We start from the raw sequence: 22,043 nt of genomic DNA, 5'->3' as shown, positions 1-22,043 counted from the left end.
GGGAGGGAAATGAGCAGGGAAATGGTGACTAAAAGACAGTCAGTGGTGACTACCAGACATCACTGGTACCAGAGCAGCTGTAGGAAAACATTATGAAGGAAAGTTTGGGAAATAAGCAGTATAATTCCCTGTGATCAGATTGAAAGCAGAGATCAGTTGTGAAATTCCAGAGACAACCACCCAAAATGTCTATATACATATATATATATATATATATACATATAAGTATATATATATAAGTATATATGTATATGAATATATATATATAAATATATGTATATAAAATGTCTATATACATATGCATTTGGATCTAAATACTTATTCAGAAATTGTAAGCCTTAATAGTAATTTGTTTTAAAATAATTATTATTTTTTTAAATCTCTGGTCTTTGTGAAAAGTCTGTGGGCAGCAGTCATGTCCTGGTAAAGGGAGTTTTTCTCTCTAACAAGTCTTTTGTTTGTATTTCAGGTACTGTCATTTTTTCAGGGTTTGTTCACTTTCTATCATCAGGGATATGAACTTGCTAAAGACTTCAATCATTACAAAATGGCCCTGCAGATAAATATACAAAATGTAAGTTGAGATCATGATCTTTGCCTTTTCTAATTTTTTGAATAAAATCGCAGCCCTAAGTACTGTACATACAGGGTCTGTATTACCAGCACTTGGCTTCAGTGTTCCTGCATTGCCTGTGAACTCTGGGGGTGTAGTGCCACCTCCTGGCTAAACAACCACATCGATGAACAAATAATCGCTGTTTCCAGTGAGTTCTTTGTAATTTGTAATACTCCACTTAAAACCAAGCACGAGCTAAATGAAAGCCACTCCTTTTCTAGGTTTTTTTTTTTGTTTTTTTAAGAGGCGCAGAGTACAAGGATTATCATGAAACGCTTTAAAAACAAATGAATTCTTTTAAAGTGCAAATAATCCTGGACAATCCTGAGGGAGGGGTAATGAAATGCCAAGGTTCTCAGTGTTTTAGGGGTGTTTCAAGTCAAATAAATGGGGGTCACATCTGAGGGCCATTGCTTGATAGGGCTATATTATTCATAAATAAGAAAGGAAAGAAAAACGTGGGCATTTTTTTTTTTTTTTTTTTTTTTTTTTTTTTTTTTTTTTGGCATCTCTGCTAACACTGTGACTTGGAGTTTCTGTTTGTCTTGAAGGAGTCCTTCCAGGCAAGAGCATCCCTGTTGGTTTGGGCTGCAGAACTCTATAAGAAGACTTGATGTTGGCAGCCTGTGTTCCTTTAAGGGGAGGCTGAGCAGGGCCCACCACTAATTATGCACCCTCTGACCAAATGTCCCAGTGTGATCTGCTCAGGACTGGGAAAGCAGCAGAGGTGACAGGCTGAAGCAGTGGAACTGAAGGAGCCAGTGGTCAGATGGTCTATTTGCTTCCTTGAGATTTGTTGAAGAATAAATCTCAGTCTCAGGAACTTGGACATGCCAGAGGCAATTCATAACAGTGTGTCTGTTTTGGTGACCTCTTAAGGCACCTGGAATTAAGACACAGATACTGCTTCTCAGAGGTTGCAATCTATTTTTAGAAATGGCTTAGCTAGCAGAGAGTAGCAGGGAGATGGAAAGGTGGAAGAGAGAATTCTGGTAGCTGTGATACACAGTGACAGGATTCATGTGTCATGATATCATTCCTTTAATTTTCTTTCCATCAGTTTAAATCTCAGTTTCCTCTTGTGCTGTTGTTTGGTTTGTGTAAGACAACTGAGTAGTGGTAACTTCATGAGCAGATTTCCATGACAGAAGAAATGAGTGCTTTTGGAGAAATTTCAGGATAGATTTCCTTCTTCTGTGTCCTTAGCTTAACAGAATGAGGAGCAATACAGAGCCACAGTAGATAGGAGGGAGCTGATACAAGGTGAGAAAGAAAAGAAAGGTGAGAGGGAAGCTATGATACAGTTTTAAAGAGCTGGGTTACAGGTGGGAGAGAGCCAGTGAAGTATTCTGAAGAACTGATAAGCAACAAGAAAGCAAGCTGGTCTCAAAACAAAACAAAAGCTGTGTTTTCAATTGCTTGAATTTAGGTTGTGCCCAAGGAAATCCAAAGGAGATTGAACATTACAGCTCAAGTTTTTATGCATAGATAGAAAGAATGACCTTGATTTCAAAAATCTGTGTAGAGAAAGGAGGCTTAACACCTCTCTGAGGTAAGAAGAGAGTAGAAGGAAGCATCTAAAAAGATCTTGAGAGGATATGACACATTCTTCATCACATTGAAGATTTTTCCCAAAGGAAAAATGAACTAGGGCTTGGCTGTGGTACAGCAGAGCTGCTGGCAGAGCACTGGGTTCACACATTAGAAATGGGAGGCTACAGGATTCAGTACAGAGACCCAAGCTGGACATGCAAAGTGGTTTGAGAGCTGCCAGCTGTACTGCAGCCAATACCTTTTTTTCCATACAAGTCACCTTTGAGAATTATGAGGTGGATTTCCTCTCCACACCCTGCCCCAGACCCTGGCTTCTCTTCACTCCCCCTCAGGACAAAGGAAAGAAAAAAGATGAAAAACCCAGCCTTGTAGCCCAAGCTCCAGCAAGCTGATTCTTCCAGCAGTTTTATTCTCTTCTAAAGATCCTACATCTCCAATTAGATTCTCCTGCATTCACAGAACTTTTCTCATGTTATTTCAGTTCTGTGCCCAGCCCCACACAAGGATCCTTGCAGCCTCCTGCCCTACAAGCAAACCTGGCCTTCCCTAAGGAAAGAAGGCACAGGGGCATAGCCACACTGGTGCAGCAGCTGTGGTTGACCCCTGCTTAATCTTAGCTTTGTCACAGCACAAAGGGAGAGAATTTTTCTTGAAGTTTTGCAGCTTGTGATACTCCATCCCACCATTCCCAGGTTGCACTTCATGCACTTGGATTTGTTATCACTGCACAGCTGAGATAAAGATCCTCTCAGCATCATTTAGAGCATCTTAGGTCAGAGAGATCAGTCCTCAGGCAGGAAGGTTTAGGTATAAGCAGTCTGTTACTATAATTTTTTTTTTTCCTTTGACCTGAGAATATTTTTTAAATGTAGTTCTTCTAAGAAATTATGGAAAAGAGCTTAGAAAATTGTTTGGAGCTTTGGAAATGAATTTATATATAGAATCTAATTCCAGAACATTCAAGCTGGTATGACCTGAATCTGAGGGAATGGGTGTGGGGAGGGTTCAGAGCAGTTGCTTTTCCTGGAGAAGAAGACAGTTGTTCCTGGTCATCACTTAGAGAATGTCTTCAGCTTTCATCTATAAAACACATGGGTATGGGTGGCTGCTCAGACCAGATTGCATGCACTGTGTTTGTGCCCATGAAAAAATTTCTTCCAAGTATAAATCTGGAATTTACACCTACAAATTAACGGTGCATGTAAATTAACTGTGTACAAGAATGAATGCTTGTTTATAGATATGGTATATTTGGCAGTGCCTGTGCTTATGTGATTCTACAAGTGGTGAGGCAGCATATTCAGAAGCTCATCTATTTTCAGAACAATAGAAGTAAATGTGTATGGAAATTCTGCACTGACCATCCTAAAATGGCCTGAATAACTCTCACATTTTATAAATTATTGATATAATACCTAGCTGCCAGTAAGAGTAAGTCTTCCTTCTACTGTCTCTACTAATGGGTTTTGTCTGTGTTGTTCTAGACACGAAATCGTTTTGAAGGAACAAGATCAGAGGTTGAGGAGCTCATGAACAAGATCCGAAGAAATCCTCAGGAACATAAAAGAGCAAATCACTTCACCATGGAAGGCTATCTTTATGTACAGGAAAAAAGTAAGGTGTATTTTTGTTTTCCTGTAGTGCCTGTATTGTCCATATAGGCAAGTCTTATTTCTATGGGTAACATGAAGACACAAAGAATGTACAGTTTATTAAACAGAGTCATCTGACTAAATTAGAGATTGTTAAGTGTTACCTTAACAGTGCTACCTTGGCTCAGAAAAAGAGTTTAGTACTGAAAGTGTGACAGCCCTTAGCAAAGGTAACTAATTTGGGGAAGTTTTATTTGGCCAAAGGATGTATTTTATGTTCTTTTTAGCCCCTTAGTAATGACTTCTAGAACTGTCAAACCTCTCTTATGAGACAATGAGAGTTGTCAAAGTAGCCTCAGCAAATTGGACTCATTTAGTATGATGGAATCAATTGGCATTTCATTTCCTTGGTTCAGTGATGTGCTTTCGTTACTTATTTGTGATCATAGGGTCAAATAAAGCAGGCTGTATGCTAAGTAACTAGTGGTGAAAATCTTGGTGTGAAGGTGCATGTCACACAAATTGTGTTCTGCCAATATTTTGAACAATTAAAATCTTTCTCACTCTAGTAGCAAAGCTGAATAAGAGGCAAAGATCTTACTGTTCAAGGATTGACCACAAAGTAATTTTTTAAAAAAACACCTTACATAATTCAGATTTTTAGGTGTGAGCTCTTACAGAAAGTCTCTTTGCTTGCCTCAGTGAGAGATTTTACTTTTATGATACGTAATTGGGTTTTGTTTACTTAGAGACTTCTGTAAAATGTGTCACAATTTGAAGGCTCTACAGCAGTCTTGATGGAAACATGGGTGTTAGAGTGTTCAGAAACAGGTTTTAAGAGTATAAGTAAGGAAAATTGTTATTCAGTGAGATAAATCAACTGGTCTTGGTCAATCAGATGAAAGGGTTCAGAAGAGGCTGTTGTGCCTGCAGCTGAGTAGGGGAGGGAGGAGTGGGGCAGTGAGACCTTCCAGACTAGGAGCACTTAAATCCTCTGTCACCTTGAGCCACTCATGAAGGGTTTCCCTGATACTCTGGGACAGAGACTTTCAGGAGGGAGAGTTCTTTTGCAGACCTTTTAATAAAAGTGGGGAGATACAGGGTCAGAATCCAAGTGATAACATTCAGCATCATGGTGCAGATCTCAGTGATGCTGAATGCAGTAGGCTGGGCTCTTACCTAAGTGTATTATGTAGAGGGTGGGCACTGACAAATGGCTAGGAGTGAGTTTTGGTGGCAGAAAATGTGACTGGACCTTAATCAGTAAGTGATGCAAAACTTGAATGTAAGCAGGCTAATTAGCAGTTATTTAGCTTCAGGTTACCAAGTGTAAAACTAAGTTTCTGTGTTTTGCTTAAATAAGGCTTTCTTATAAGTGATGTTTTCTTATAAGGAAAAAATATTTTGTCCTGTGGTGAGACAAATATAGGTTAATCTTTCCATTTGTCATTAAGCAGATATCTGGATGACTACATATGTCATTTTAAAAATAGTAAGCACTCAGTAGCAATTGAATTACATTGTATAATGTTCTCAATTCTTACCTTTGTTTTAAATATTTAAGTAGGACTCTTAGGTGTAATTTTGGAAAGCAGGAGAAGAAAACACATAAACTGGAAAAGTCCCCCATACTAATTAATGCTGCCATTTGGTGTAGGACCTGCTCCCTTTGGTTCCAGTTGGGTGAAGCACTACTGCACATACAGGAAAGAGACAAAGAAGTTCACTATGATCCCATTTGAACACAGATCAGGAGGGAAAGTTGTAAGTATATTTTAAATATCCAGCTCTTATATTTGCGCTGTACCAAAACCAGAGAATGTGTCAGATAAGATACATCAAGTACTTTCCCTCTACCTCCTTGCCACTTTTTCTTCCTTCATCTAATTCAGTCTGCCATTTAAGGACATTAACCTGAAGTAACAAATGGGTCAATGGATAAGAAGTGTATAGACTTGTCAGCTGGCTCCTTTTAGAAGGCAGAACATGGTGCAGGTAACACAATGTTTCACCAGTTAGAGTCTGGTTTATCCACGAGACATTTAACTTGTTGAAGTGTAAATTGGGAAAATATAATGGTCTTTGACTGGACCATGTAAGAAAGAAATTTCTGATTTACTTTCAGACATGAAAGCATTAGAAGAGGGACTAGAAGAGAGGGCTTTAATAGGGATATAATTTTTACTGACAACTAAATCTATTTTCAGAAATTTTTTATAGCATCTGAAATATTCAAGACCCAAGACTCTGTTGATCTTTAAATGGCTTAAATTCTTATTGAAATAGTTGGGTATTGAGGGCACTTAGCAGCTTCAGAGATGATGCATTCAACGAATGAATATGGACAAAATTTGTTTTGTTGCAAGGAGAAAGGATATCTGAAGCTGGAAAATAATACTTGAGCCACTATTCCTGTAAATATAGCACTTTGCCCTATCTTCAAATGTGGTTAGAAAAATCACATTGTTGGAATTTTGTCAGGGTATTATTACCCCTCAGTCTGAGCAGAGAGGAGATGGCTTTCATCATTTTGAGGGCTGTGTGTATTTACAGATACACTGAATTAGGGACAATCATTCAAAAGCTCTGGAAAACCTGCCATACTGAGAATCAGTGGCATTTGGCTTCATTAGTCACCTCATTACTCATATGAATTCTTTATCCTGTTTTGCTCTAATTTTAAGAAGTAATTTTGTTAATATAGTTTGTGTGTAAACATCTGGCACTCTAAAAGACTTGTGAAGCAAGCCATATTTGCTGCATTAAAAGGTCTCCTATTTTGTAACCCACAATGTGATTACTCCTTCAGTGATAACTTCCTGTATCTGGAGATGTTGAATAAAACAAGAAATAAGTAAAATGTGCAATTAATCCTGATTAAATCTGGTACATCTCATGCAGCATTCACAGAGGAGTTTACTTGATTTTTGAATACTTATTTGTAGAAATAAGTTCCTAGTGTTGGCTGAAGAAAAGACTGGTTAGGTAAGAGTTTGCAGATAATAAAGAGCATTTTTTTTTGTTCTAGTTGCTGTAGCATTAGTTCTTACTATGGGAATTGCTTTGTCTGACATGAAATGGGAGAAGTCTCTTATATCCGTTGTGTGCTTAGATTGTAATATGTGCAGAACTGTTGTAGCAAAGCATTTTTTTAGTATAAGTTACTGTGGTACTTGCTGTGAAGTGCTGGCTAAAGTAAACTCAGTATTTTTGCACTTATGTCCTGCAAATGACCATGGAAATTGTGCAGAGGCCTGAACAGCAACTATGAACAAATTCTTGCAAGTGTCAGTTTCCAGTACAGCTTCTGCCATTATTTTAATGTAAATTTGCCTTACTTGATTTGTATAGTTGGCTTACTGAATTTTTCAATTACTGGGTTAAGAATATGAAAACTTTCTCTTCACAGGGTGATGAGGAACTCTTCATCCTTATGTGTTGTACCAAAAGAAACACAGATACTATAGACAGGCGGTTCTGTTTTGACTTGGAAGCATCAGACAGGTAAGTCTGTGAAAACCACTAGAAAAGACTCAGTACTAGTTAACATTAATATTACTGTTGTATTTTCTTTGTATGCTCTTCCAGAATTCCAGTGGGAAATAGTCACTGGTGAGCAGGTGAGCACTGCTGTGGTCCTCTGGATTCTACTTCAGTTGTGTGTAGGAGAAGCAGTGAGGATCTAAACTGAAATGGAAACATCTGAGCTCACATAACAGTTTCTCTGACTTTTTTATGCTTTGCTTTTGTGAGTTGCTGTTATAGTGAAGAAACGTGGCTGAAATGGAAGTACCTAAAGCTGCAGTGGAAGTCTGTGATCAGAGTAACAATTCAGACAGTCATGACACAGGCATGCTTTCCAAAATGCCTTGTTGCTGGAAGTTGTGCTGGATTTTCAGATTGAAAATAAAATCATTGGGACTTTGAGGGGTTTTGTGCCTCATCCAATGCAACTTGAACATTGTTACCACTGCCTTTTTGAAACACCACAATTATGTTGATTTATTTGTAAAGAGAAAACTTGCTTGATTTCACTAAAAGGATCTTAAAATATGGTAAATACTGCTTTTGCACTCTTTCTTCATAAAGGTAACAGAGTCCAACTTAATAAATATGCACTGCAAATAAATATGGCTGTGGTAATGCTGTGTTATTTTGATGCAGATGGTGTCTGTACAGAACAGGACCATATCTAGCATTAAATGTGAGATAGATACGCTAATGGACTCTTGCTGTGTTCTTTTATTCACCCCTTCTGAGCTTTTTTTAACCAATATGTTTACTCCTTACTTTTACCAATTAATTATATCCTAATCATAAAATGTAGTAGGACTTCAAGGGGTTTTTTTGTTTATTTTGGTGGAGTTTTTTTGTTTGTTTGGTTTTTTTTTGTTTTTTTATTTAAGCCTTCACCTTAAATGCAGTGTGTCCAATGCTGTCAGGCCCCTCTTTCCTGTGATTTCTGGTGGTCTGTAAATGGGTCTGTGCTAAGGCTCCCAGGCACTTTCATAGTGTTAGGTCAGAGGCTATGGCTATAACTTTCCAGGCCAGTCAGACTGCATCTGAAACCTCCCAGCTCTCATGGCAGATGACAAGATGCTCATTACAGCTCAAGTAGCATTTGTCACAAGTCTACAGCACGGTTTGAACTTGGATTATTGATTTGAGGAGGATGTGGATTAGCTATTCTAACACTGTGTCCCAGTGGTAGGGAAGGGAGTAAAGTTTGAAACTCTTGACATCAGCTCTTTTCAGGTCAGCGGATCCGTCAGTATGAATAACAAATTTCAAACTAAGTCTGAAAAGTTGCTAAAAAAGTAACATGAGAAATGTCAGTCTGTCCCCCTCTGTGTGTCATCTCTGCTCAATGGGGTATCTGGAGTTTGAACAGAGATGGATGGAGAGCAGCCCTTCCTTGATCCTGCAAAACGTTTTTTCATTCTCTTCTCTGGTAAAAGTCGGAAAAATCTAATCCATCTTTCTGTCCCAATATAATAGACACAACTGGTCCACTGTGACCTTGATATCAGACATTTTTCTTTTAATAATATATGTGTGTAGTGCTGAGATGTTCCCATGGAGATTAGTTCTGTGCTGCAGGCCATTAGCTTGTTTCCTTGGTATCAGTTCAGGGCACAGTTATCCCTCAGCTTGTCCAATTTAAAAAATAACATGCAGCTTGATGGCTGGCCATGGGGTTTTCTTTGTTCCTGTGCTATGGAAAGAGGCAAGACAGTAAAATTTTAGAAAGAATCCTTCCTAGTAGCAAGTGTTCAGCCTTTTGCATGACTCGAGAACTGTTTGGAGTTAGCTGAATTTTTATAGATTTTTCTTTTAAATAGAAAGCCACATTGATTCCTTTTTTTTTTTTTTTTTTTTTTTTTTTACATTCTGATATTTAATGACTATAAACTCTAATGGTGCCAGGATCTGGGCTAATTCTCTGGCAACTGATGTCTTTTCTGTTTTTAGTACTCCATCATGTTTACTTGGAGGTGACAGGTATTAAATACAGAAAAATTTATATCTCAAGAAGACAGCAGAGGTCTTTTGGTATAGTAAAAGACTTTCTATTGACGAAGAGAAATACTTCTGAATACTTCTGAAATACTACTAACATTTTCATTTTACAGATACAAGACAAGGAAAAGGGAAGTCTTTGTCCCCTTTGAAGACAAATAAATAATGTTTCATGCAGCATAGACTGAGTTTCATGTATTGTCTCTGGTTGATGCTCTTTATACTTCCACAGTTAGAATTTTAGTAAAAAGATGGAAAGTTTGCCCTGGTTTTAGCTTTAACTAGTAAAGGAAAGTAGACAAGAAAAAAAGACAGATCCATATGTGACTTTTTTTGGTTGTTTTGTTAATTTAGCTAACTACCTAATGTATTTTTCTACCAAGGGTAGAATGTTTATGATTATAGCAGCTCTGCACTACTATCAGACCAGTTTGCATTGAAAAAAGTGGGATGGTTTGAGAAGCTGCTTTGCTCACTGTTACTACCAATGCCAATATTAACTTTTTTCAGTCATTAGCTGGGGAAATGAAGTCAAGGCTTCCCATACCCTCTCTTGAGAGCTCAGTGAGAGCTCCATTTTTATGGCTTAGTTTTCTTCTCAGTTTAACTAATCCAAAAGAAAATGAGTTGTTGCATTGCTGCCAGTTTCCTAGGTTGTAGCTGGGCTTCCCTGCATTCAGATGAGTTTGCCAGGGGGGGTGTGCATGCTGTGTCCTCACGTGTCTGAAAAGAGATTTCGAGCAGGAGATATTGGTACTTATAGGGTTTTACACTGAAATTAAATTCTGTGGTTTGATAAAATTCATGGCAAGGTGAAAACAAAATAGGAATATCTCAACGTGTAAAAATATGGACATGGTGTAGACTTTTACAGTTTTAATTAAAAGTGAGACTTGTGCTGGTGTTCTCTGTGTTCTTGTTTTTAGATAACATTTCCCCCTTCAGCTATTTTGCTACTTGAAGATAGATTTATAAACAGAAGAGAGAGAGCATGTTATGACTTAGTTCTCTATTTCTATCCATCCCTATATAATGAAATTTACAGATTTGCCAAAAGTATTGGCAGGCTGAATATAATGATTTTTTTTTAATTGGCAGAAAAATAATTACCCAAATAACCTGTTCTGCTTTTAACTCTCCTTGATTGTACAGCATGCTGAATCACAAAATTACTCTTATTAGTTTCCTATTATATAAACACAAAAGTAGATTATTTTAATCTCTCTTCACTAATCCCTGTGTTCTATAAATTGTCCATGGTTGCTTTTTAGGGGAGTTTTGTAATGAGACACTGCATTAAGGCTTGGTTCTTTTTTATAACATATTGAGCAGAAAACTATAGTAATTGTCTCTGCTCTAAGGCTGAATACATCCCATCAAATAAATTGATAAAAGCTATTTTTTATGTAGCAGCACAGCAACATGAGAGCAAGTTTATTTAGAATTCAGTAAACTTGGTGATTTCCAGCAAGTGTTGAAATCAACAGGCTATTAGCAATGGGCAATTTCAAATAAATAGTTTGCAAATTACAGTCACTTTCCTTTTTCTTCCCCATTCTTGCTATTTCCTATTGTGTGTATCAGTTCTGCACCTTTTCATCTATAGATGAGTACTCTTTGGTCATTAAGCAAAAAACAACAACCCTGACTTCTTGGACAATGGGACTCTGCTTATAGCTGGAAGTAGAGTTTCACAAAGCATTTTTAGTTGCTAGTGAAAGCAATTAATCTGTTTGGTTGGTCCCTTTGCAGGCCTGGAGTTCCTGTGACCATGCAGGCATTTTCTGAGGAAGACAGAAAACTGTGGATGGAAGCCTTGGATGGAAAAGAAGCTGTAAGCATCATGATTTTATATTCCTAACAGAGAAATTGTCTCATCTCCTGCTTCGTGATCCCATTTATACTTTAATATTAAAGTTGGGACTTTGTAGTTTGCAAAGTTATAGGTTGAATGAAGAAAGACTGAAAGTGAAATAAAATCAAGGAGAGATGAGTAATTTGATAAGGCTCAAAGTAGATAACTGCTAATGCTGATGTATTTTTCATTGTAATGACAACATTAGTTTTTATAAATGGTTTCCCATCACAGTGATGGTACTGGTATTCTAGTCTAATACAAGCATGTCCACTTAGTCTTATGCTGACATACTGCATTCTAGTAGCAAGACTTATGTGCTTGTGTGAGTTAGTTAAAGGGTTAGTTATATAGTAATAAAAAAAAAATAATTCTTATCAATGAGAAAAAAGTTGTACTTTAATTTCCCTAATTACTGATTCACATCAGGAAATGAGTGAACTCTCGAGAGACCTTGTAGTGGCCTTTCAGTACCTGAAGGAGCTCCAGGAAGGCTGGGAATGGACACTACATGGGCATAATGACATGGGCATAAGACAAGGCATAATGGCTTTAAATAGGAACAGGGAAGATTAAAGTTACATATTAGGAAGAAATTCTTGCCTGTGAGGGTGGTGAGACACTGGCACAGGTTGCCCAAGGAAGCTGTGGCTGCCCCATCCCTGGCAGTGCCTCAGGCCATTGGGATGGGGCTGTGAGCAGCCTGGGAAGGTGGGAGGTGTCCCTGCCATTGCAGGGGGGTTGGAACTGGATGAGCTTTAAGGTCCCTTCCAACCCAAACCATCTGTGAGTCTATGAACTGCAGAACTGAAACACACTGCAGACTATTCCTGCAATCATAGATATTATATCTGGCCAAAAATAAGTTGGCTGCTGGGGATTTCAGTAGTGGGCTTGAGTGTCATAATTATTATAAGAATTGTGCTTTTTCTGCAGAGGTGCTTGTTACCATCAGAGGTGTTTGTTACCATCACATGCTGGCTGAGCTGGCATCCCAGTAAGCTTAAAATTTCTGGGAATACTGAGCTGGGATGTAACTCCCAGATTTCAGCAAAGCAGTTCACAGTGATCTGAGGAACTTGAACTGTGGGAAATTAACCTGCAGAGAAACATAGGATTTTTTTTTTTTTTAAATGTCACTCCTTAAAAAGTGCAACTGTCTACTTTCTGAGTGAGCAGGACCAGAAGTCCACACTGTTAGAGCTGCTGCAGTTAGATATGATATGTTCTAGTTGTAAACAGCTGTATTTTTACTTACTGGGCATTAAGATTGGGGTGTCTTGTTTCTTGTTTTGTAAAAGTCTTTAAAATAATTTGTCTCTTTACTCTTTTTGCATTAGCTGTTCATCAATTTGAATAAAGCAAATACAAAACGAGAGGGAAGTAAGTATTTAAATTACTATTAAAGATGATTTCTTGTTAATATTTTACAACTGAGAAAGGCAAAGGTAGATTTTTTTCTATGGATCCAGAATTCTTTTTAATCTAGGTTTCTGAATCTACTTTGTGGATTTTGAAATCAATGGGGTTTCCCAATAACACAGTTCAGTATGTAGGTAAGAACTGTAGGACTGGACTGTAGGACTGGACATATGCTAGAGAAACAGTCTAGTTTTGCCAGTTTACTTCATGCTTGAAATTAACTCAAAAAAGGGTTAATTTGTATGTAAATGTATCACAGTTTCTTAATCCATCTTGTGCATACATATCTGTTAGAATTCATCAGTGTAGTTTTAAAAGCAATCGCAGCTGAACATAAAGGTCAACAAAAATCCTGGATACATGTTTTTAAAATGTGAAATACAGTATGGGTGTAGAAGAGATGACTTTCCTTAAATGACATCAGCTTTCTTCTAGTAGCAAAGTGTGTGAGTGCAGACAATTATCCTTATTGCATTATCAGGCTATTTATACTTGTAATTTCTTTTATTAAATTGTTGGTTAAAGCTGGGTCCTGGGTGTTATTAATAGAGCTTTTTCCACAGATTATTATTTTTGTGGTGCAAGACCAGGTCCCTGGGAGCAAGAAAGCCAGATGTGTGGGGGCAGGGAAGTTTTGCAGTATCAGCTTTTAAAAGAAGTTTTGATGGGAAGGAAAAGAATAAAGTAGGAAGAGCAAAGGAATGCTGGATCTCAGCTGTGGTGCTGTTAATGCATCTGCTTTTCTGTAGTCAGATCATAAACTGCTGTGAAATGATTTACATGTGTCCTGTACCAGTACTGTGGGAATTTCCTTGGCTTAGGCTGGGACTCAGTAAAAGCCCTGCTGTTGATGATTATGTTTTTCATCATGAATACTTCCTTGTCCCATTTGGTTAACTCTCTCAGATGTTGTCAGTGTTGCACTGAGTACTGCTAAATTCCATTTTGCATTTGCCAACATATGCACCTAATCAGAGATCCCATTCTTCAAAGGCTGCTGCTGTGAACAGATTCAGTGAAGCTGCTACCACCAGGATGATTCTTTACTTGGGCTAGGCTGGGTTTTGAAGGAGGAGAGGGGAATTTCTCTAGGAAAGGTGATGAAATATTCCTGTTCCAGAATATTTACTGTTTTGCCTGAGAAGTCCTAGCTGTATTATACATATATCCCTGCACAGTCCAGCTGTATTTTTCAGTGGAAGACATCATTGTCATGGTGCTTAAAACTTTTCAAACATTTTTTTGTTTTCCTTCTAGGTGCACAATTGGATAAGATAGGGTTCACCATCATCAAAAAGTGCATCAGTGCTGTTGAAACACGAGGTAATGATCAACACAACCTGTTTGGGGAGGGGGTGAAGCACTTGAGCTCTTTGAGAAAGGCCCTTGGCATCTACTCTCCTGTAGCTCTGTGGGGAAGTCTTAACATGGTAGATGTTCCACTGGTTACACTGACCAGAGCAGAAGCTTCCTTCTGTCCAGTCCCAGCCTTTTATGTGGGGCTTTTCCTCAAGCATTGTGTTTTTGAGAGGTGCTTTGAAGGGCATAATAGCACCTCTCATGACAAAGGAAGCCAGTGTTTGTGTGCAACAACTGAGAAAAAATCCCATAACTGTTTCTTGTAGGCAACTCCTATGCCTTATCTTTGCTGTTGGAACAGACTAATTAATTTTTTTATTAATGTATGAACTTTGAATTCAACTTTTCTGCTTAATCAACACAGAAGAACAGAAGCTGAGCAGGCAAAGTGAATAGCAAAAAATATTTCAGTGCTTTTGGTGGAGGTAGTCTCATGCCAGAAACAAGGATGCTGTCAGGTTTAACTTGCATATACTCATTGTTGTGCCTCTAAAGCTGGCAACAGAAGAGAAGGGTCAGTACTCAGATACTATTCAGGAGGTATTTGGGATTATGAATGCAATGAGGCTCTGTGTAACCTGGACACTGGATAGTATCAGCTTTTGGTATTGCTGCCACTTGATGAGACATCAATCCTTGGATGGACATTCAGAAATGTGAGGTGAGCAGCCACCCCGAGGCTCAGTCTTTTATATAGGGGATTGTGTGGAGATCCTGCCCGTTTGGTTCTGTTGTTTTTTGTTTTTTTTAAGATGAAGAGATGAAAATAGGTAATTGTTTACAGTGTATTTCTTAGTTTGTTAAAAGAGATACGGAAATTTTTCTGTGGGAATTTTGTTTTTCTCCTAAATTCTTGACCTTCCTTCCTCTTCCCAAAGGGGAGATTTATGATTTTTCAGTAGTAGTATATTTTTTTCTAGAGATTTAGCATTGCACAGGGAAGAATATTTGTATCTGTCTTTGTATCACAACCCAGTTTAAGGTAGCTGTGCAGAAATATGGGTAAATCATAATTCCTGTCATTATAGAGTCTTACAAGCAGTGTCTTCCATGTGTGCACTTACTATACAATAGTGTTAGCAAGTCTGAGCAGCCTTTGTTATATTGAGAACTTAGCATTTAAACAGCAAGCAGCATCTAAAATTCTTATTTTCTTGGACTTTTTTTGTACTAGTCTTGTCTGATGCATTAAAGATGTTATTCCAGATTAGACCGTATTCTATCTGGTGTTATTTTTCTTCAGTCTGTTCTTTGAATAATTTTTCAAATAAGGTCTGCCTGTCTCATCACTTGAAAAATTTTAGTTACTGGCATTTGTAATGTGAATATTTCATCTGGGAAACACTGCAGATAAAGCTTCCATCCCACAGATTATTTGCCATCATTGCAAAGCCCTGCTTTGGTATAGGATGGATCTTCTCTTTGCACTGGATGAGGCAGACTTCATGAAAAGTATAACATGGTCATATAATGAAACTGTGCTGTGGAGCAACACCATCCTGACTGTTTACCTTACAGTATTTTAGGAGTCATGTTTACATGTCAGCAAAGTGGAGTACACTGTATATTGGGTTATTATCTCTAGGAGTTTTTAAATAGTTTTCCTCAAGTAGTTTTTGTTTTGTTTGTTTGTCTGTTTATTTGTTTTTTTCATTTCTTTGGTACCCTGGAAGGAAAGTGAACCAAGAACATAACTGTGGAAAAAAGTGTTCACACTTTTTTCATGAAGTGCCTGCTTGGAAAAATGGGTTAGGTATGGGATTTCTTCTCATGGCTGTGCATACATAGCTTAAACTGAGTGGTAATTAAAGTCTGCTCTGCTCTTTATGCCTATGATTAGGGGCATGTAAGAAGGTGCACCTACCTAATATTGTTGTTCAGGACAGGTGATCAGCTTGCATAGATTAGAAACATGTGTCCCCAAGTGGGAGCTGCTCTGAAGCATTCTTGGAAGAGAATTAAAATTAGCAAATCTAGCTGTAGTATTTTTTATCTTTAGAGATAGTGCATCTTCCCTGCCCATTGTACACAGCCTTTGTAAGTCAGAGTGCTTTGTAGCTATTAATACGAATGGAAATTACTTTTATTAATTTTGTTTCGGGAAGTACTTAAGAAATAAAAAGCAAACACAACAGTATTCAGCAAATATTTATTTTCTCAGAATTTAGGTGAGGTACTGCTTTCCAGGAATTCAGCAATTTAGCTCTGTTTCAATGAACTTGGTTCATCCATTGCATTTTAAGCACTTGAGGACTTCATTTCTGTTTGTCAGTACTGAATTTAACATCTACTGCATTTAAAAAAAAATTCAAAATCCTGAAAAACAAAACCCTGACTTCATCCATGAGACTAACTAATGAATTCTTAGAACATCAGTTTCTGTTTGCTGCAAAACCTGCAGAACCTTCTGCTGTCTGCTAAGCTAAACAAATGGAGGGCCAGGAGAACATTCAGTTGTTTGCCTCAGACAGTCAAATAGTTGCATGATGAAGAAAATCCATCTTTTAGATGCAGATTTTTTAGGTATACTTGTTCTTAAAACAATTTTTACTTTATTTTTTTTTTTACTTTAATGATAACACATCAAAAGCAAGTTGTGTTCGGCAGAAGAAAACAGGACAGATGCCTCTTCAGAGACTGTGCTTGTGTGCCATGTTTTTATCTCTTTTAATCATAATGGGTGTGAGGATGGCGTGGGTGGAAAGAGAGGACAGTCTAGTGTGGGTGGAAACTGAGATTAGACTTGTCATGTTATAGCAGAAAAAGTCTGGTATTCAGAGAGAGGAGAGCATAACAGAGGTATTGAACATAAACTTGTCAATGGCTGAATATTTCTTTCTCAGTTACATTCCCTTTTATAAAGCCAAAAAGGAAATTATTTGCTCTGAATGATTAGAAGGATCAAAGGTAATGTCTTGGTTAAAATGCATATATGCTTCTGATTTGATACTGGGTTGTAAGACATGGGCTCTGCTTTACCTGACAGGAGACACTGAGATACACATCAACAGATGCAGCTTATCTCTTATGTACTGACACGGTGCTGATTGCATGAGCACCAGGATTTTGTGTCTGAGAGAGCATCTGGGGATTCTATTGGAGTATTTTATTTATAATTCAGAGATTAACACAATGGGGCAAAAGTTTAAAGTAACATCAAAGAGCTCTTTGCTCCTGTAGTAAACACGCTGTGTGTGTGTTTGTATGCGAGATGCCGGTTCTGTCTTCTGTGAGGATGTGGTAGGTAAGTGTTTGCCAGAGCAGTGTTTTGCTTTCTGAACTACCGGAGCTGCTAAGCTGAGCTGCAGAGAGAGATGGCAGCATTGAGCTGTCTGTCCAGTCTGCTCATCAGAAAGCAAGATGGTGAGGAGGAAGTGGAAAACCTTTTCACGTAATTAAAAAAAAAAAAAAAAAAAAAAAAAAAAAAAAAAAAAAAAAAAAAATTAAAATCTGGCATTACCTTGAATTGAGAGTGTCACTTGTACGACTGTTTCTGTACAGGAGAGTTTGGTATAACAAGTTGTATTTGCAGCTATATTGCTAGTCTGTGTCAGCCACATGTATGATGCCAGCCTCAAAGTAAACTTGCCTACGTACCTTGCTTACAATATAAACAGTATAACATTAAACAGCTTTACATTAACAGTATAAATTACTCCTTAACTTCCAATATCTTATTTTTTGAAGCGTGTTTCACAAATGGTGTACCTGTGCCAAATTCTTGTATCAGCCAGCCAAACATCTTGAGATAATGTAAATATGAAGGCAACTCTGCCTCAGGGCTTTACTTTTCTAAGTTGCCAATAGATTCTGGTTGAGCCGGCAGACACAGCGTCTGAACCCTTCAGCATCTCAGTCGGTGGGAAAGCTCTTCCTTCCAGTGAGTCAGCTTGTCAATTGTGTGCTGTAAAAGCCAAGTGTTATCAGTCTCGGGTGTGCTGAAGATCTGAAATGTGCAGATGAAATCAGATCCGCTGCTGTTTCAAACTGGATGTTTTAAATAAAACATCATTTGAAAGTATGTTTAAAGGTATCATTTAGAACTCTGTTGAAATATTAATTCCTCTTTGCACTTCTTGATGTCTGCTTGCAATTAGCTGTGCTTTTTTCAGGTTGATGAATTTGAAACGGATCAATTATCTGATAATTACTCTCACAGACTCATGATTATTGCTGAAGAATTGTCTTAGTTTCAATACTGCAGTAATTTCAGAGACTTTTGCATACCATGTCAGTTCTAATATTCAGCAGTAGTTTCTGTGGTTTGACCTTAATTATATTTAAGCCTGTAAATGTATGTTTGAGATCATTGCACAGTTTTGTTCTTCCTGATTTTAATGTTAGAAGCAGGGGAATTCATGAAGCAACTTCTGAGATAAGCAAAAGAGGCTGAGCTGTATTTGATTCTGATAGTGTTTCTCCAACTTTTTACCTTATTGCATACAATACAGGAGGGTTGTTCTGTAGACATTGTATTAAAAAATGTGTGATGCATTTTGGCAGAGCATTAAATCTTGGTGTTACTTTTGTAATGGAATTTTCCTGGACACCTCTGAGAAATTTTGAAGTAAAAATAATTGCTTCTCTCAGGACAGATTCCTCATGCATCCTTGTTTGGAGTGAATCAAAGACTGTGTTTATTTATTTATTTATTAGAGTTGGCAGTCATTAAGTGGTGTGTAGTATGCTATATCACACAGTTCTGGGGATCATTATAAAACTTGGTAAGATTTGTATTTTGAGAGGAACAGTACTCTGGCTACATGGCTATTTTTAGCAATTCTTCCTTTTGCACACAGCTACAGTGTGAGCGTAGTCCAGAGTTGTGGTTTTTGGTGTTGGCAGATGCAGCACTGGAGATCTGGCTTATTCTGTTGAGTCTACCCTGAGCATGACATCTGGATTAGAACTCAGCATCACTGCAGTGGTACCTCTATAGAAAAGGATCAGTTTTGCCCAGGTGGAGTAATAGAGAGCAGAAGCTGCTGGTGTAGCCTGTGGGTTTTGGTCTTGGACAGAGGATGGAGCAGTGCAGGAGAGAGAGGGAGGAGCTCAGCAGTCCCTCAAAACCATGACATGGCCAAGGAGGCTGCAGAGTATGTGAGGAACAGGAGGGGGGGAGAGAAGAAGGAAAAGCTGCAGCAAGGCTGTGCAGGAGCAGGAGGAGGTAGAGGATGCAAAGTTCTCCTCATTGGTAATTAATTGCTGTGTATTATGGTGGCATCTGACAGAATTCATTACAAGGCTAATAATTTTTAAATACTTCATCTAATATTTATTTAGCAAGACAGTTTTTCTCATATGACTGGTTTTAATTTTCTTTCTCGGAGTTGGAAGAGTTTTGTATGGATTCTGGGAATTTTCCACAAGTCTTCCTTTGTTGAAGGATATTTTGAATAGGAATAGCAAGTAATCTGTTACTTGAAAAGATTTCCTTGGAGTAGAAACACAGGTATTTGGTGGCATTGTTACTCTTCAGGGCCACTGTGGGTATAGAAGTGGTGGGTATATATATATATATGGTGGTGTATATAGATGACTTCTTATTATGTGGCCCCTCAATCATCTGTGTCAGCTTCAGTACTGCAATATTTTGCCTCCCACTCTATGGGCTCTGAAACAATGCAGCAAATAAAAAGATACCTTATGTTGTCCTTTTCCTTCTCTGCTCCTTCTCTCCCTCACATTTTCTTTCAAGTTATGTTCATAGTTTTGTTTCTGTGGGGATAAAACTGCATGTTGTAAGGGAAGGAAAAAGCAGGGAAAGAAAAGAGATTGAGAAGTGAATGTGAGAGGATGGGAATGCACAGAGTAATGACAGGAAAGTGGCCCAGTGTCCATGTGAAAGGAGAGAAGGGGACTGAAAATATGCCTGTTATAGCTACTCTATTCATCCCAAACAAAACCAGAAGTACTGATTTCAGTGACTTGTGGTGGTGCCCCTGGACATAACTCATATGTGGACCACAGTGAGTTGAAGCCTCATATCTTAAATGAGAAGCCTTTACAAACTTGAAAAAGCATTGGTTGTGAGGACTGGGAAAAGGCTCAAGAGGTATTTTTTTAAAATTTATTTTATTTTTACTTTTTTATTTTATCCAAACTCTTGTTGACAGCTATGTATTTAGAAAAAAAGGGAAAATTAAGTTTATTATGCTTACTTTAGCACTTGTTAGTTCAGTTTCTGTATAATTAGAATGCAGATGCTAATGTAATTTGAAAAATCTGGAAATCGCAGGCACTTTTTCAGGCAAGAGTTTGTCCCTATTGTTTCTACTTCCAGTTTCTGAAGTGGAATAGAGGTACATGAAATCTTTATCAAAACCAAACATGAACTTCAGACAGAAAAAAGGACTCTTGAAATACTTTAATTGTGATGTTGTTCTTATGACTATGTTAATACTATGTAGTCTGTCTGTCTTTGAGAAGAATTTGTTGCCTCAGGAAAAGTTATAATACTAAATTTGACTGTGGTTTATCTACCTTTTTTTTTCTTCTCTTTTTGCATAATAGGTATAAATGACCAAGGATTGTACAGAGTTGTGGGGGTGAGTTCAAAGGTCCAGAGACTTCTGAGTTTGTTGATGGGTATGCCTCCATTTTACAATAATTTTTTACAATATTTTATTCCCTGCTGTTTTACTGTCAATATTTATTTTTAAAACTGTCTGCCTGCAGTTGTTCTTTATATTTAGTTTGCTTTAGTCCATGCAAATAATCCCCATATCATTATAAGTTCTCCTGGTTTAGCACGACCAAGAGTGATTGATAAGAGCAAACTCAGAGAACCTCTATGTGACATGTAGGAGCAAATCATGGGCTTTGTATAAGTCTGGTATAAGAGGGATTAAAACATCCTAAAATGAAGGGTCTGATCAGAAAATTCAAGCTACCAAATTCAAGAAATTTTATAGTTTATTCCTTTATTGTTTGAAGTTTCCACCTTTCTTTTCCCTTCTCTATGATGTACAGATGTACACACCCATGGTGTCTTTAGTTAATCACAGTGCAAAATACAGTATTTCATTTAAGCCTCCTGGTTTGAGAGGAGGAATATGATATAAGTATTAATAATAGCTACGTGCCAAGGCGGGAGACAGATGGAGAAAGGATTTGTTTTTATAAACTTAGTAGTATAGCTCTTATATGTGGATAACATCTTGGACTCTCTTATACCTAGTTAGCCATTTGTCACTTTTAAGATTTTTTTGATTCATAAAATTCTCAGAAACTTTTTTCCACCTGTTTCTTTCTGGAAATTTTGATGCATCTTCAGTCCCAGTGACTGTAGTTCCCTTGTCACTCTTCTGTCACTAAGGGAAGGGGGAATTAAAAAGAAAAAAAATTGGCACCTGGATGAAATCTCTTATCTGCCTGCTACCTCTCACCAAAGTAGTAGCCATGACTGCAAGATGTGCTATGTTTCCCAGTTTCTTGTCCTGAGAACTGACAGTACATGCAGTCAGACAAGACCACTGGGATTAGTTCATTTTTATAGAGCTTCCAAACCTGTCACTTGACAGCAAAGGTCTGATTCTCAGGGATTCATTGGTATGCAAAGAAGCTTGTTTGCAGTTTGCACCAGGCTCTTCTCCAGAACCATGCATGCTCCATCTGTGCTGATAACACAGTGTTCTTTGGCACTGCAAACTGGAGGAAGCCAGAAAGTGAATTCATTTCATTACCCCAGACATTATGTGAATGACAAAGCGCTTTTATATTATATGCTGCTGTCAGTTCAGTGCCACCTGTAAGACTTTTTCTTTTCCTCCCTTTATTTTTTCAAACAGGCTGTCTCTTCAGAAATGATAAGACATCAGGCTTGAGGACCTGTGTGTCATATCAATCTGTCATAATGACCTTGCTAAATATTAATTTATGATATCCTACTTTAATCAATATTAACAGCACCCTGTTTTCCATTAGTGCACACAAATCTGCCTCTATCTTTAAAGTATTGTAACAAAAGACTCTTTTTTAGAAATACGAACTGAGATTAATAAAAATGACTGATCTGTAACAGGTTCTCATGGTTGTTTCTCTGTGTTGGATTTAGCTTCAATAAACTATAACCATCTCTAGCCATTGACCATAGGAATAATGATGTGTTATCACTCATGAGTGT

At 37.8% G+C, this 22,043-nt stretch overlaps 1 protein-coding gene across 2 annotated transcripts in view; it reads left to right on the top strand.

Annotated features, from left to right (window-relative positions):
* ARHGAP10 (Rho GTPase activating protein 10) overlaps positions 1-22,043 on the top strand; it is a 140,759-nt gene that overhangs the window by 57,855 nt on the left and 60,861 nt on the right. For both annotated transcript variants that reach the window (XM_071753700.1, XM_071753701.1), the window contains exons 7-14: positions 470-574; positions 3,655-3,784; positions 5,420-5,526; positions 7,172-7,266; positions 11,035-11,116; positions 12,478-12,520; positions 13,817-13,882; positions 20,432-20,506. In XM_071753700.1, coding sequence (XP_071609801.1) covers positions 470-574; positions 3,655-3,784; positions 5,420-5,526; positions 7,172-7,266; positions 11,035-11,116; positions 12,478-12,520; positions 13,817-13,882; positions 20,432-20,506 — 703 coding nt within the window. The remainder of the gene's footprint in view (positions 1-469; positions 575-3,654; positions 3,785-5,419; positions 5,527-7,171; positions 7,267-11,034; positions 11,117-12,477; positions 12,521-13,816; positions 13,883-20,431; positions 20,507-22,043) is intronic.

The sequence above is a fragment of the Heliangelus exortis genome, chromosome 10, assembly GCF_036169615.1.
Source record: "Heliangelus exortis chromosome 10, bHelExo1.hap1, whole genome shotgun sequence".
Lineage (NCBI taxonomy): Eukaryota > Metazoa > Chordata > Aves > Apodiformes > Trochilidae > Heliangelus > Heliangelus exortis.
Note: the sequence above shows the minus strand (reverse complement) of the source record. Positions and strands in the feature narration are given on the sequence as shown.